Consider the following 14,007-nt stretch of genomic DNA (forward strand, 5'->3'; position numbering starts at 1 on the left):
ATGTCAACTCACTCAGTTATGTATTGTAATATGTATTGTATTGTGTATTGTACCATGTATTATATTATGTATTGTATTATGTATTGTACCATATATTGTAATATGTATTGTACCATGTATTGTATTATGTATTGTAATATGTATTGTATTATGTATATGTAATTACTCTTCTCACTTGGTTCTCTCTAATTAGAGTCAGTCTGCCTATAAATACTGATTAGTAGCGAAAGCTTGTGCGTCAAATAAACCTATATTGTATACTTATACTTGTCTCATTATAATTATTCTAAACCCGGTTTATACCCCAGGCTCCTCTACGGAATAAGGGAACATCTTGTTTTAATTCCTGATTCGGACCCACTGTCGTAGCCTTCGTCAGTGGACACAGGACAACTCGGGCTGGATTCGAACCCTTGAAAGCAGCAGGCCCATTTTTCTTGGACAATGAGAAAATCTTCTAAGACTAAGATTCGATTTTCAGCCTTCTTTGACGAAGAGAACTTCGAATGTCAGTTAGTCGGAACCATAGTCCGGAAATAGTTCGGAAATAAAGCGCATTCGGTTATTAGTTCCGACCACTAGTCGACTAGATACGAGAACTGATTTGGCCCTTACTGAGGAACTAGGATTCTGACCCGGCGGACACGAACATCAGCCAGGAACAAGATAGTCCCGACCAGTCTGACCAGTGTGTGGTCGGCGGGTGAGAGAGGATTTACGTACAAGGCAAGCAACATCTGAGCCTCGCTTGGAAGATCTCAACTGAAGGCGCTGCGATGCACTAATCTCGGTAAGTGGACTTTATTAGAATATCATGACACTGAACGCAGACGCGAATTTTCACACAAGGTCCATATTGAATGGGACAGGCAACCAGTCTAGCGCAGAATTAGACCGGCGACCAGTCTACCATATCAGGCTGATCCTCGCTTGCCACAAGTGAAATCCTCAATAGCCACAGTAGACAGCGCAGTTCTTTTGGGATTCGAACCCAAGCGAACGGAGCACCGTCTAATCTTTTCAGTTCTCTACTCTGCAGTCAGAAAATGTAAGGAATTCAACACCAGATTTTACAGCTTTTTGTGCCGTTTTCGCCGAGAAGTCGATCTTAATAGCCAGTAATTGTACGGACGTAAGTTTCGACCGCGAATTGAAATCGATTCACGGCGAACTTCTGCTGATTGAGGCATAAATACGCGAAAATAGTCTGGGTTTAATTCGTTCAGTTATAGTAACAGCGACGTCACGTAGGCCTCAAAAAATAAACAAAAGCGGTTTCATTTTTGTCGTAGACCGAAATTTGCTCCATTGTTTTTGAGACGGTATTTGAAATTTAGGGGATTGGTTTTGCCTCGTTTAATGAGAAATTTGATAAAGTGAAAGATATGTAAATACACAATTCTTTTTTGTTCATTGCACAAAACAACATAAACATTGAAGTTAAATTTGAAGTTTCTATTTCAACATAGCTTGATAGGATGTCAGGTGACCAAGCTAAAGTCAGTTTTCATAGTAAATACAATGTATATCTTGTTCAGGATCGGCGCAAGTGATCCATTTTTAGGTAGGCCCTATTTGAAGGATCCATCAAAAATTCTTGGACTGACTAAAGTTTTAGCAAAATCCCTTATTATTATGTATCTTACCTTAGCTGTAATCCCTCAAATGGGGTCGTCTCAGAGAGTAGAGATATCATTTTCTTAATTAAATCAAGTTTCTTACCTTTCAAGGGTCTTAAAATCATTTTGCTTTCACAAGTCAATTTAAGCCTACAATTGCTAGGCCGTTCGAATACCCCAACGAAGCCTTCACCAATTCCCCCTGATTGACTGAACAAATTCTAGATTTAGATCTAGGCCTAGTTTTATTAGAACTTCTAAAATTTCAATTATCTCGCAAAAATTATCCCAGCGCTCAAAATTCACTTTCTGTGGCAGCCGCGACGCTGGAAGAATAAAGAAAGATGGAGGCGTCGAGCGGAGGGAGCCATATTCCGAAGATCATGGTTTTTCGGCCAACGATGGACGAATTTAAAGACTTCACTAAATACATCGGTTACATCGAGTCGTGCGGTGGACACAAAGCAGGTGTCTGTAAAGTAAGTTTTCTTTCAGGCGGGTTAAGATTAAGACCGGTTTTAACTCGAACCCTCGGGCAAAGTCAGGTCTTGGATGTAAGAGCAGTTGTAAGACCATCTTAATTCTATTGGATAGAAACATCAGGCTAGATGCTGTCTAAGACCATGGCTAATTGATTCGTAGAATAGCAGTGTTAACTGGGTTTAGAATAAATAACAAGTCGAGTAGTATTTTAAAGATTAACTATTTAGGTAAACTATTCTATAGATAGTTAACTTAGGCCTATATAGGGCTAGTACTACTTGTCTCGTTATTCATGGCTTATCGAACAACTTAAGACCAGTTTAGGACCATCTAAAGCCCATCTAACTTAAGACCAGTCTAAACTCATTTTGGTTCTATAACCAATCTAATATCTGTAAATCAGTCTTTAAGTTCATTTTGGTTCTTATAACCGATCCAACAACTTAAGACCAGTCTTTAGATTGAAGTCAAGACCACTTTTAGACTTGTGAACAGTTTTAAATTAACCCCTGGGGTTAAATACATTTCCAAATTGCAATTAATTTCAACCTAAGATATAGAAATTTCAAGTCAGAAGTAACTTTGATTTTTGCAGGTGATCCCGCCGAAAGAATGGAAGCCTCGACGAGAGAGATACGATAAATTGGACATGATGATCCCGGCGCCGATCTCTCAGATGATTTCCGGAACGAAGGGTTTATATCAACAGTTCAATATACAGAAAAAACCGATACACGTTCAAGACTTCGAACAGTTGGCGTATGATATCAAGTAAGTGAAGCATCCTCTCTCCTTCACATTAACGCCCTCTGGTGTTTAAATCTGATGACATCATGAGACTCTGTTACAGTACACAGTCCTAGTAGACACATCCTCCATCACAGGGATTTGAACCTGATGACATCGTGAGACTCTGTACATTACAGTACAAACCCCTGCCTTAGTGGACACATCCTCCCTCACAGGGATTTGAACTTGATGACATCATGAGACTGTGTACATCACAGTACAAACCCCTGTCCTAGTAGACACATCCTCCATCGCAGGGATTTGAACTTGATGACATCATGTGACTCTGTCACAGTACAAACCCCTGTCCTAGTAGACACATCCACCATCGCAGGGATTTGAACCTGATGACGTCATGAGACTCTGACACAATACAAACCCCTGCCTTAGTAGACACATCCTCCATCACAGGGATTTGAACTTGATGACATCATGAGACTCTGTCACAGTACAAACCTCTGTCCTAGTAGACACATCCTCCCTCACAGGGATTTGAACCTGATGACATCATGAGACTTGTCACATTCTTCTCAGACAGGGATTTGAACTGAATCGCATCAGTTTAACAATTTTTCTCCTTAACTTAAATTTAAATTTAAATTTTTAAATTTAAAAACTGTTTAAACTTAAATTTTCGTATTTGTGAATTGTTAAAGGTATATGACGCCGTATCACGACGATCAGGAGGAACTGGAGCGCAATTACTGGAAGAATATCACGTATAACTCACCGATTTACGGTGCCGATTTATCCGGGTCACTTTACGATACCGATCAAAATATATGGAATATTAATAAACTAGGTATGTACTGCGGCAAGTGAGGATCCACCAGGTGTTCCTAGTATGACTGCGAAAGGTGTTAGAAACTCCTTTAATTGAGCAAAATGTCAGAAACTCCTTTGAAACATCAATTTTTAGATGCTTTGAACATGAATGGCTTCATTAGACTTATTCAGTTTATTTTGAAGCAGGAATTTTTTGTCACCTTATTGAGCGGTTATCAAGTTAAGTGTCGTGTCAAGGAAGAATATTTGCTTATTAATCCACAAAATCGAGAGTTTACCGAGATCAGCAGGACTGATTAAGGAGGAGTCTGCTGTGATCAGGATATAAAAGTGATGCAAACGCTTCCTCGAAAACTGAAATTATCTCCTTTAAAACTCCTTGAAATGAAAACTCTTCATAACCAGGAATGACTGATCTGTAGGGGACCCTGTAATGATTGATCTGTAGGGACCCTGTATATCCAGGAATGACTGATCTGTTGGGACCCTGTATATCCAGGAATGACTGATCTGTTGGGACCCTGTATATCCAGGAATGACTGATCTGTTGGGACCCTGTATATCCAGGAATGACCGATCTGTAGGGACCCTGTATATCCAGGAATGGCTGATCTGTTGGGACCCTGTATATCCAGGAATGACTGATCTGTAGGGACCCTGTATATCCAGGAATGACTGATCTGTAGGGACCCTGTATATCCAGGAATGACTGCTCTGTAGGGACCCTGTATATCCAAGAATGACTGATCTGTATAGACCTTCGCTGGGGGTAACTTGAAATTCGATGATTTTCACAAAAACTAAAAACAGTAAAACTGGGTCCAGAACTGAGGAAACAGTTCCGAATTCACGAGTTGATGATTGTTATTAATTGTTTTAGGTACGATACTGGATTTGGTTCAGGATAATTACGGAGTTAAAATCGAAGGTGTCAACACGGCGTATTTATATTTCGGAATGTGGAAGGCGACGTTCCCGTGGCACACCGAGGACATGGACCTATACAGCATCAACTATCTGCATTTCGGCGCGCCGAAATCGTGGTACGCGATCCCGCCTGAACACGGAAAACGCTTTGAACGTTTAGCCGCAGGTAAATGATAATGATAATGATGATAATTATAATGATTTACTGCAGTACTGGGTCCAGTTTCACGAATAAGTTTGAGCCTAAAACGGTTAAGTTTGAATTGTTGTCCTCATTGAAAACGTGAAGTAACTAATAGCGATTACACCAAAAATTTGAGTTTAACTTTTTTGTGAAACTGGGCCCTGTTCAAATCAGATATCGTAATGCATCCTCTAACTCTAAGATATGGCTACTCGCAGTCTACTGTACCATTTACAACTCTGATATCACTTAGAATCTGACGAATGATTTGAAAATATTTGCACTGTGATTTTATCAATTAGAAAATCTATTCATCGAAACGTTATTACGAATTAATGTAAATTTCAATTTTGTGTGTAGGATTTTTTCCGACGAGCGCGAAGACTTGCAGCGCTTTTTTGCGGCACAAAATGTCGATCATCTCGCCGAGTATACTGAAACAATACTCGATACCGTTTAACAAGGTTAGTTACGACGTAAGCCACTAGGGGTAGGTGGAGTGGCGATTTAAAAAAGCGAATTCTTTCATTGTAATACGAGCCTCGAAACACTTGTCCGATCGACCGGGTCAAGTTTATTCTTATAAGGACAAGTAGGCTATGATTATCACTCGTCCACCGGGTTTGTGTAGCTTTTTCCCAATCGATACTACGAATGATTGTGCCGCCAATCGGACTGCCCTTGTAGGGCTAGAGAAATTTCAGATATGCTTGACCCCCAGGCAAGACGGTGTCTTTCATTCCTTAGATCGGACCCCGTAATAGAGTATGGATTCAAAATCTTGAGAAAAAATGTGGCCCTTGAATTTACGAATCTATATTTTCTTTTGTAGATTACGCAATATGAAAATGAATTCATGATAACATTTCCGTTTGGTTATCATTCCGGTTACAATCACGGTTTCAATTGTGCAGAATCGACGAACTTCGCGACGCTTCGCTGGATCGAGTACGGAAAACGATGTACTATGGTACGTATTATGTATAATACTCTTTAGTCGACTACACCTTCCCAGCAGTCCCAACACGCTACCGAGTTCCCTGATTCTCAACCTGGTGAAATATTTACAGCAGTCCCAACGCTACCGAGTTCCCTGATTCTCAACTCGGTGAAATATTTACAGCAGTCTCAACACGCTACCGAGTTCCCTGATTCTCAACTCTGAAATATTTACAGCAGTCCCAACACGCTACCGAGTTCCCTGATTCTCAACTCGGTAAAATATTTACAGCAGTCCCAACACGCTACCGAGTTCCCTGATTCTCAACTCGGTGATATATTTACAGCAGTCCCAATGCTACAGAGTTCCCTGATTCTCAACTCGGTGAAATATTTACAGCAGTCCCAACACGCTACCGAGTTCCCTGATTCTCAACCCGGTGAAATATTTACAGCAGTCCCAACACGCTACCGAGTTCCCTGATTCTCAACCCGGTGAAATATTTACAGCAGTCCCGACACGCTACCGAGTTCCCTGATTCTCAACTCGGTGAAATATTTACAGCAGTCCCGACACGCTACCGAGTTCCCTGATTCTCAACTCGGTGAAATATTTACAGCAGTCTCAACACGCTACCGAGTTCCCTGATTCTCAACTCTGTGAAATATTCACAGTCTAGAATTAGGTGGATTCGTACCAGAATTCTATGTTTTGTTACCTAAATTCAAAAACGTGATTTGATTTCGTCGAATTTTCAGTGTAAATGTAAGAAAGACCATGTGAATATCAGTATGGATAGTTTCGTGAAGAAGTTTCAGCCAGATTTGTACGACAGCTGGAAATCCGGCAAAGACGTGCGCCCACATCCCGAGGACGACCAATCAAAACTTTACAAGAAGAATCTCGTCGCCGCTGCTGCGGCTGCTGCTGCTGCTGCAGCCATTCCTGAACACACAGCTACCACCAGGTATGACAAATAATCGCCTGCCTTAACCCATTCAGTGCTGACTTATTGATACCTTAAAGTGCTGGGGATAATTTGAATATTTTGAAAAATTCCACCCTAGTGTTTTGAATAAAGGGAATACCACTGTAGTGGGTCTACACCGCAGTGCGGTGTATTGTTAGTTACTAATATTTCACTATGTTTGACTGGTGCTGCCATTTTTCAAGAGAGATAATTAGTAATTACCAATTACATCAATACACCGCAGTGCGGTGTACTAATAAAATCCATCACTGATTCATACACCGCACTGAAAGGGTTAAATCATTGTGGTGGTCGTTTACCCGGTATGGACCCTATCACAACTCCTTGAAAATATATATACTCCAGGAAACAGTGAAAGCAAGTCAAATAAAAGTTGTCCACGAACTTTTTTAACCCAACCAAAAACTGAAAACATTTCTGGGAGAAAATAGAAATTTTGTCTATTTCGATGAATTTTATTAACTCGTATTTTCTCGTGCAGTTCGACCGCCGAAATAAAATACGAACAAACGTCGTCGTCGTCCGCCGGGAACGACAATAAAACGGGTGGACTGAAGTTGAAGATTAAAATGGACAGTTTGAAAGCCGAAGTCGTCGAATCAACCGTCGATGAATTCTCGATGACGAACAACGCGAAGAAGAAAAAGAGAAAATCCGAAATGAAAAAGCCGAGCGGTAAGTGAGCCCTTATTACAAGTATATTTCACTGAGATCTGTTGTTACTTTGGAAATAGAGGATTCCACTTGCGGCGTGTACCTGCGCACCCGGTCTAGTGTGGAAGGGGTTCCTACCGTGCTGTGACTGTAGCAATGCCATCAGGTTCGAATCCCCGCCGATGCAGGATGGTCTTTCTTGACGTGGTGTCCGCAGTTCGGGGAAATAGGGAAAAACTCTAGAATTTTTGAATATTTGGGAATTTCGAGAAAATTTCTTCTAATCGGGGAAATATTTGGGAAATTCATTTACATTTCATGTATTGCATTTTGCGGAGGGCAACTTTCTTCGGCAATTTCCCTTGAGAATCATCTTTATCAACCAGTCACCACTAAAATATTGACTGTAGTTGTATGTCCAATGATGGTATCTGTTTATTTTTACGAAGGCCCCCATTTTCCATTTGGGAAAATTGAAAGATCGCCTATGAAATACTTGGGAAAAACTTGGTAATTGTGGGAACCATGTCTTCGATTGTCAAATCGATTATAACTATGAAAACTATCGAATTCGAATTGTTCTCTTACGTATTAATTTATTTCTAGGGAGCCTGTCTGCCGAAGAGGAGTCGATAGCGATCGACGTTTTAACGATCTCGCATGAAACCAAAACGGCAAGCAACCAATTAAAACGATTCCCGATTCACATACCTCGCTCGGACGAGGAATCGACGACCGGCTGCACCTGTCCGCGGATACCGGCGGCGAAGAAAAAGAGCAAGGGCAAAGTCATCGCGGCGGCGGCAGACGGCGAGGAAACGACGACGTGCGATTATTGTCGAACAGTAAACGTCGGACGGAGCAAATCTACGGCGACGAAACGTAAATCGACCGATTCTATCAGCGCCGGAGGCGGTAATGATGATTCAAAGGTTTCGTCGAGTCCGAAAAAATCAAAACTCGTGCCGTCAGACGCGGAGAAGAAATTGAAAAAAACGGTTTCGACTGCTTCCGCGTCGTCGCCGGGAAAAAAGAAGTCGTCGGAAAATTCCGATTCGAGTCGAGACACAAAATCGTCGTCGTTATTGAAACTCGAAACGACGAATAAAAAAACGCGGAAATTAGACGATGACGTTAAAGTTCAAACGGCAGCCGTACGAACGGACTCGAAATCGGAATCCGATTTTAAGAGCGACGTGGATTTAGCGGCTCAGTACGCGACGATGTCGGCGTGGAAGAAGAACGCTCACGAGGTTACCGTGCCAACGAACTTCACGTTCGACGCCGCGCGAGTCTACGCCGGTTTAGATACGCGCGACGACCTCGACGCGATCCGCTGCGGGTACGGCGAAGTCGACGCCGCGCCGCCGACCGGTCGCGCCGTCAAGTACGAATGCTTCTACTGCGGCATCCACGTGACGCCGATGCGCGCGTTGATCACGCAGCACGTCAAGCGCCACCTATACGGCTGCGCGAGCAAGTGTCGAGTGTGCGGTTTGGCGTTCAAGAGCGATTACATCCTGGCGATGCATGTCGAGGTGGCGCATCGTATCGGCGCCGCGTCGAAACACTCGTGCGTACGGTGCCACGCCAAGTTCCGAGACGCCGCTGAACATTACAAACACCTGAAATGGTGCGCGCCGGACATCGTCGACAAATCGATCGCGGCCATCTTGGATACGTTGTACGCGAAGTGTCGTTCTTCTTCAGCGGCGGAGATCGAACATTTTACTCGAGCGCCAAATGCCAAGTCGACGTTGCGGTGTAAATATTGCGCCGTGACGAAGATGTCGCCGAAAACGATGGCGGCGCACGTCGACAAGTCTCACCGTGCGGACGGCGCGATCGCGTGTCGGATATGTGGCGTTTATTTCTCGTCGTTCGACGCCGTCGAGCGCCACGTGTTCGCCGAGCATTACGCGCGGGGCGCCGCGTGCCCGTATTGCGATCGCGACGCCGGCTTGGACTCGGCGGCGGCGTTCGCGCGGCACACGCGCGTCGGCTGCTGGCGTAAACCGATTCTGGCGCGTTTATCGCAGTGCAACGTCGCGGCCGATTTTGCGGACGGCGTCGGTTTGCGCGAGGTCGCGTTGACCGATTTATACGCCGAGTTGAAACTGTCGAAGTTGATCGAGCCGAACTCGGGCTCGAGTGGATACCTGCTCAGCGGGCGTCTGTATAAATGCCTTTATTGCGCATATCGCGTCGTGTGCAAGGAGAACATCAAGCAGCACTTGACGGTGCACACGTCGGGCCGCGCGCACGCTTGCCGCGTCTGCGGCAAACACGCGTGGACGGACGCAGATTTGAAGAAGCATATTCTCGGCGCGCACTACGGCTTCGACGTCAGCATCAAACGGTGTCGTCTGTGCAACACGGGTTTTCACGACGCGTATTCGCTGCAGCAGCATCTGAAGGCGAAGACATCGCGCGATCGCGCGTCGGATTCGCGATGCGCATTTTTCACGGCGTTCGGCGGGGAGTTCTATTGCCGCGCGTGCAAAACGAACGAGGACATACAGACGTATCACGCGCACGAGTGCGACGCGTCGTCGGACGCCGGCGACGAACGCTTCGTCTACCGCTGCCCGAACTGTTACGCCAGCTACCGCAACGTGGCGAGCCTCGTCGGGCACTTGCGACGCGAGCGCTGTCGTCGCAAGTCGACAGCGGCGGCGCGCGTGCGTTTAAATGAGGCGTCGGCGCGATGGAAACTGAAGTGCATCGCGTGCAAGCAGATATTCGTGCGTCTGGCCGACTTTCTGAAACATGGGCACGCGCGCGCGCTCCGTGACAACGGACTCGAGGCGTTGGCGTCGACGCCGCCTGACGGCAAGGAATCGCCGGTCGTGTCGATCATGCGCGCTGTGCGCTGCGACGTGTGCGCACGTTCGTTCCAGTCGAAGTACCAGCTAGGCGTGCACGTCGCGTATAGGCACAGGGCAACCGCGCACACGGCCGCAGCCGCGTTTAAATGCGATCACTGCGGGAACTTGTTTGCGCGCGAACACCTACTGAAAATGCACGCCTCGTTGCGCCATAGCGGTACCGCGACTATACGCCACCGGCGCCATCGATGCCGCGTTTGTTACAAGGATTTCGCGTCGCGCGGTCAACTCGTCTCGCATGAGAATCTCAACTCGCTCTGTGGGCAGTTCGTCTGCGGCAAGTGCTACAAGGTGTTCGCGGCTAAACGCGCGCTCGAGCGCCACCTGTTGACCGCACACAAAATGACGGCGCACCGTTGCGCTGCGTGTCGCAAGGCGTTCACGTCGACGAAGATATTCATGCGCCATCAGAGATTGTGCGACAAGTCGACGAGAACGGCGGCGGGCAAGAAGGTCGCGGCGCCGCCGACGGCCGAAGTCAAGGTCGAATCGGAAATCGGAACGATCATCAAAGTCGAACCCGGAAAATCGTCGTCGTCGGACGAATCGGGAAAACCGTTCGTTTGCGACGTCTGTTCGAAGTCGTTCGCGAAAAAGTATTACCTGAAGCGACATCGGATTCGAGTGCACGACGTATCGTCATCGGACGCCATGACAACCGCGGCGAACTCGTCACCGGTCGAGTGTCGCGTCTGCCGCAAAACGTACAAAGGATCGAAGAACCTGGCGAAACACCAGCGGAAACATCACCCGGAATCGGTGTCCTAATAGCGGCCGCCGTTAACCCTTAACCTCTGCGGCTTATCGACGTTAGCAGACTGTTTTCAGAATTTTTCAGTCGAGTTCGAAGAATTAACGAATATATTGAAAGCGACTGTTTGGACCCTCGGTCTGTTACAACCCCTTTCAGTGCTGACTAATAAACTAGGTCCCGAGTGTTTAATTGTATTTTCAGTATTTATCGCGATGGAACGTATATCCCCTCGGTTCTAGTAGCGTTTATACGTTAAGCGTTTGAGTGGTAGCTACCGATATACGGAATATTTATTGCTTTGAAATTTGTTTTTTTCGTTCGTATATATATATAAATGATGTTTTACACGCGTGAGTTGTTTTATTTTAGATTTCTGAAAAATCATGTAGAGAGCGGGTTATTTTTTTGTAGCTAGACAGAACGATGATTATGGGAAGCGATTTGACCGGGCTTCGATAAAGGCGCGGGTTAGATTCAGAAAAATCCGGAAAAATGGATGTCAATGAAAACTATAAAGAAATGCACAAAAAAATCTGTGAAAAATCATGAAAGTTTGTCTAAATATTTTGATCACCTTTTCATGCCATGTGCTGTGCGTAACTCGGACTTAATGCGTGAGCTGGGTTAATAAAAAGAGATTTTATTCTAATCTGTTCGCATAGGTGGCCCCAGGAATTTTCATAGGGGGTTCGAATAAGCGTCAATCCAGTATCCATGCACAATGTCGGATGTTCGGTGGGCCTCCCCAAAAAAACTTTTTAAAAATTGGAGGCTTTAGAGACGTTTTCCAGGCTCTAAATGAATCATTTAGTTAAAAGACTGGTGAAATTGGCAAGAAAAATCTTGAACATTGAATACATATCAACTTGAGGAGTAAACTATCTCGAAAAGGGGTTGCGTCCGCTACCCCCGCACCCCCCCTGTGGGGACGCCTATGGTTCAGGTCGTGATCCTTGTGACCCTTAATGTTATTGTACTTCGACATGTTCGACACGAAAAAAGGTACGAGAAAATTGTAGAAAAATCCTGGTATTTCGTCGCGATTGAATGTAAACAAAAAGGCGATTGTCGGGATGTGAAAAAATGTGTTAAATTCCACATTTCGTCACTTAACTTGTCACTATTTTTCAAGTGTTAATTTGTATTTCTGATTCATTTATACGAAGCGCAAGTCATCATTTGGATAAGTCCTCTATATAGGGCCAACTACGGCGACTTACTTGCGAAAATGACCCCCCCCCCCCCACTAATAACCCCCCTCTCCTTTAACAACTATACCTCAGTCGATGACGTCAGTTCTTGCTGCTGCTGCTGCTGCTGCTGCTGTTTATTGAGCGCTCCTATCGTTTTCTGTGTATAATGCTATTATTTAATATATTTATATCGATATGCAACTGATCAGATATATGTACGTGCAGGGTTCTTATGGGTTTTGGAAATTTTTTCGTTATCGCTATGGAAATGTGGAAAATCAGAAAATGCTCTCAAAGTAGAATTTTCTTTTTGTTTTGAATTCAAGGCTATATACTTAGATGTCTCAAAGCCATAAACAATGCGAAAACACTTGGCCGATGATATTGATAATTGGCACATATTTACTTTGATTGGGCCTATATTACCTGTTGTAGGTTGGTGATGTGTAACTCAGGGGTACCGGTATGGAAAATTTATAATCTCGGGTGTGGAAAAAATTATGGAAAACGAAATCGGAAAACCCATAAGAACTTTGTCTGTAATGATAATTGTAAATATTGTTTCGCGAATGATGTAGAGTTATTTCTTTGTGTTTCATCACGAATTGCATTTTGCGGTTTTTCCACGCCTGTCACGCGGTTCCACAGTTATGAGTTATCAATCAGGGTCCAGGGGATTCTCTGTGTATCGTCACAATAATGACATAACGTTTCACAAATGTCAGTGCAATTGCGTACTACTACTGTAATGCTTAATTTATATGAAAAAATGGCCGATTTTGCGTACAGGGAGGGGGTGAACAGTCAAAATTCATGCGTACGTAATGAATGAATGAACCCAGATTGTTTTTGCTCCGATTATGAAATTGTGTGTAAATTGAAAAGTCGTTAGTTGAAATATCTAATAATGTATACAAATACGTAGTGTGTGTGTATATTATAATAATCATCAGTTATTGATTAATGAGTTATTGATTAATTATTATTACTAATTATCATATTAAATGCATGATTCCTCAGCTCTATACAGATATAGTCGTTTTCTCGATTCCTTCTCGGGCGCTGTTGATTCCTCATCGTAAATTGATCAAATTTTCAGATTTTAGACCGATTACAATACGCCGGAACCTCGTTTACAAACTAACAAACTTTGATATAACATCCCAAATAAGACAACTTGATTAATTTCATACTGGATATAACAAACTATCAGTTATAACGAACAGATTTTCTGGTCTCCTGAAGTTCGTTGTATCGAGGTTCTGCCATATATAGAACTATCGGTTATAACAAACAGATTTTCTGGTCTCCTGAAGTTCGTTGTAACGAGGTTCCGCTGTATATAGAACTATCAGTTATAACGAACAGATTTTCTGGTCTCCAGAAGTTCGTTGTAACGAAGTTCCGCTGTGTATAGAACTATCAGTTATAACAGATTTTCTGATGCCCTGAAGTTCGTTGTAACAAGGGTCCGCTGTATATAGAACTATCGGTTATAACGAACAGATTTTCTGATGCCCTGAAGTTCGTTGTAACGAGGTTCTGCCATATATATAGAACTACCGGTTATAACGAACAGATTTTCTGGTGCCCTGAAGTTCATTGTACGAGGTCCCGCTGTATAAGGTATGCTCTGTGGAGGCTGTTTCTTATGGGGAGAGGTTCCGTAAAAATTCGAATTCCGAATTCCCTGCGGCATTTTTCCTGGCCCATGGATCCATCTTAAGAGACGGGAGTGCTGAAATTCCTGCTGGGTTGGGACCAATGGACAACTGAGTTGTTGCAAGTGATACGCAATC

General features: G+C 44.0%; 1 protein-coding gene across 1 annotated transcript; it reads left to right on the forward strand.

The window, feature by feature from the left end:
* The first annotated feature begins 1,002 nt into the window (after positions 1 to 1,002).
* LOC141911951 (uncharacterized) lies at positions 1,003 to 13,214 on the forward strand. Its single transcript, XM_074803073.1, has 10 exons — positions 1,003 to 1,132; positions 1,938 to 2,098; positions 2,698 to 2,873; positions 3,548 to 3,693; positions 4,558 to 4,770; positions 5,149 to 5,252; positions 5,621 to 5,758; positions 6,487 to 6,695; positions 7,201 to 7,394; positions 7,980 to 13,214. The coding sequence occupies exons 2-10, from the start codon at positions 1,964 to 1,966 to the stop codon at positions 11,027 to 11,029; spliced, it is 4,365 nt and encodes a 1,454-aa protein (XP_074659174.1). The 5' UTR covers positions 1,003 to 1,132; positions 1,938 to 1,963; the 3' UTR covers positions 11,030 to 13,214.
* The last annotated feature ends 793 nt before the right edge of the window (positions 13,215 to 14,007 follow it).

The sequence above is a fragment of the Tubulanus polymorphus genome, chromosome 10, assembly GCF_964204645.1.
Source record: "Tubulanus polymorphus chromosome 10, tnTubPoly1.2, whole genome shotgun sequence".
NCBI classification, from domain to species: Eukaryota; Metazoa; Nemertea; class Palaeonemertea; order Tubulaniformes; family Tubulanidae; genus Tubulanus; species Tubulanus polymorphus.

What these genes read in the sequence shown, in the direction of transcription:
- LOC141911951 (XM_074803073.1), top strand. Translation starts at nt 1,964, where the DNA reads ATGGAGGCGTCGAGCGGAGGGAGCCATATTCCGAAGATCATGGTTTTT. An exon ending in ACGGAAAACGATGTACTATG is followed by an intron (nt 5,759 to 6,486) that starts GTACGTATTATG and finishes TCGAATTTTCAG; the next exon opens with TGTAAATGTAAGAAAGACCA. An exon ending in CGAAATGAAAAAGCCGAGCG is followed by an intron (nt 7,395 to 7,979) that starts GTAAGTGAGCCC and finishes ATTTATTTCTAG; the next exon opens with GGAGCCTGTCTGCCGAAGAG.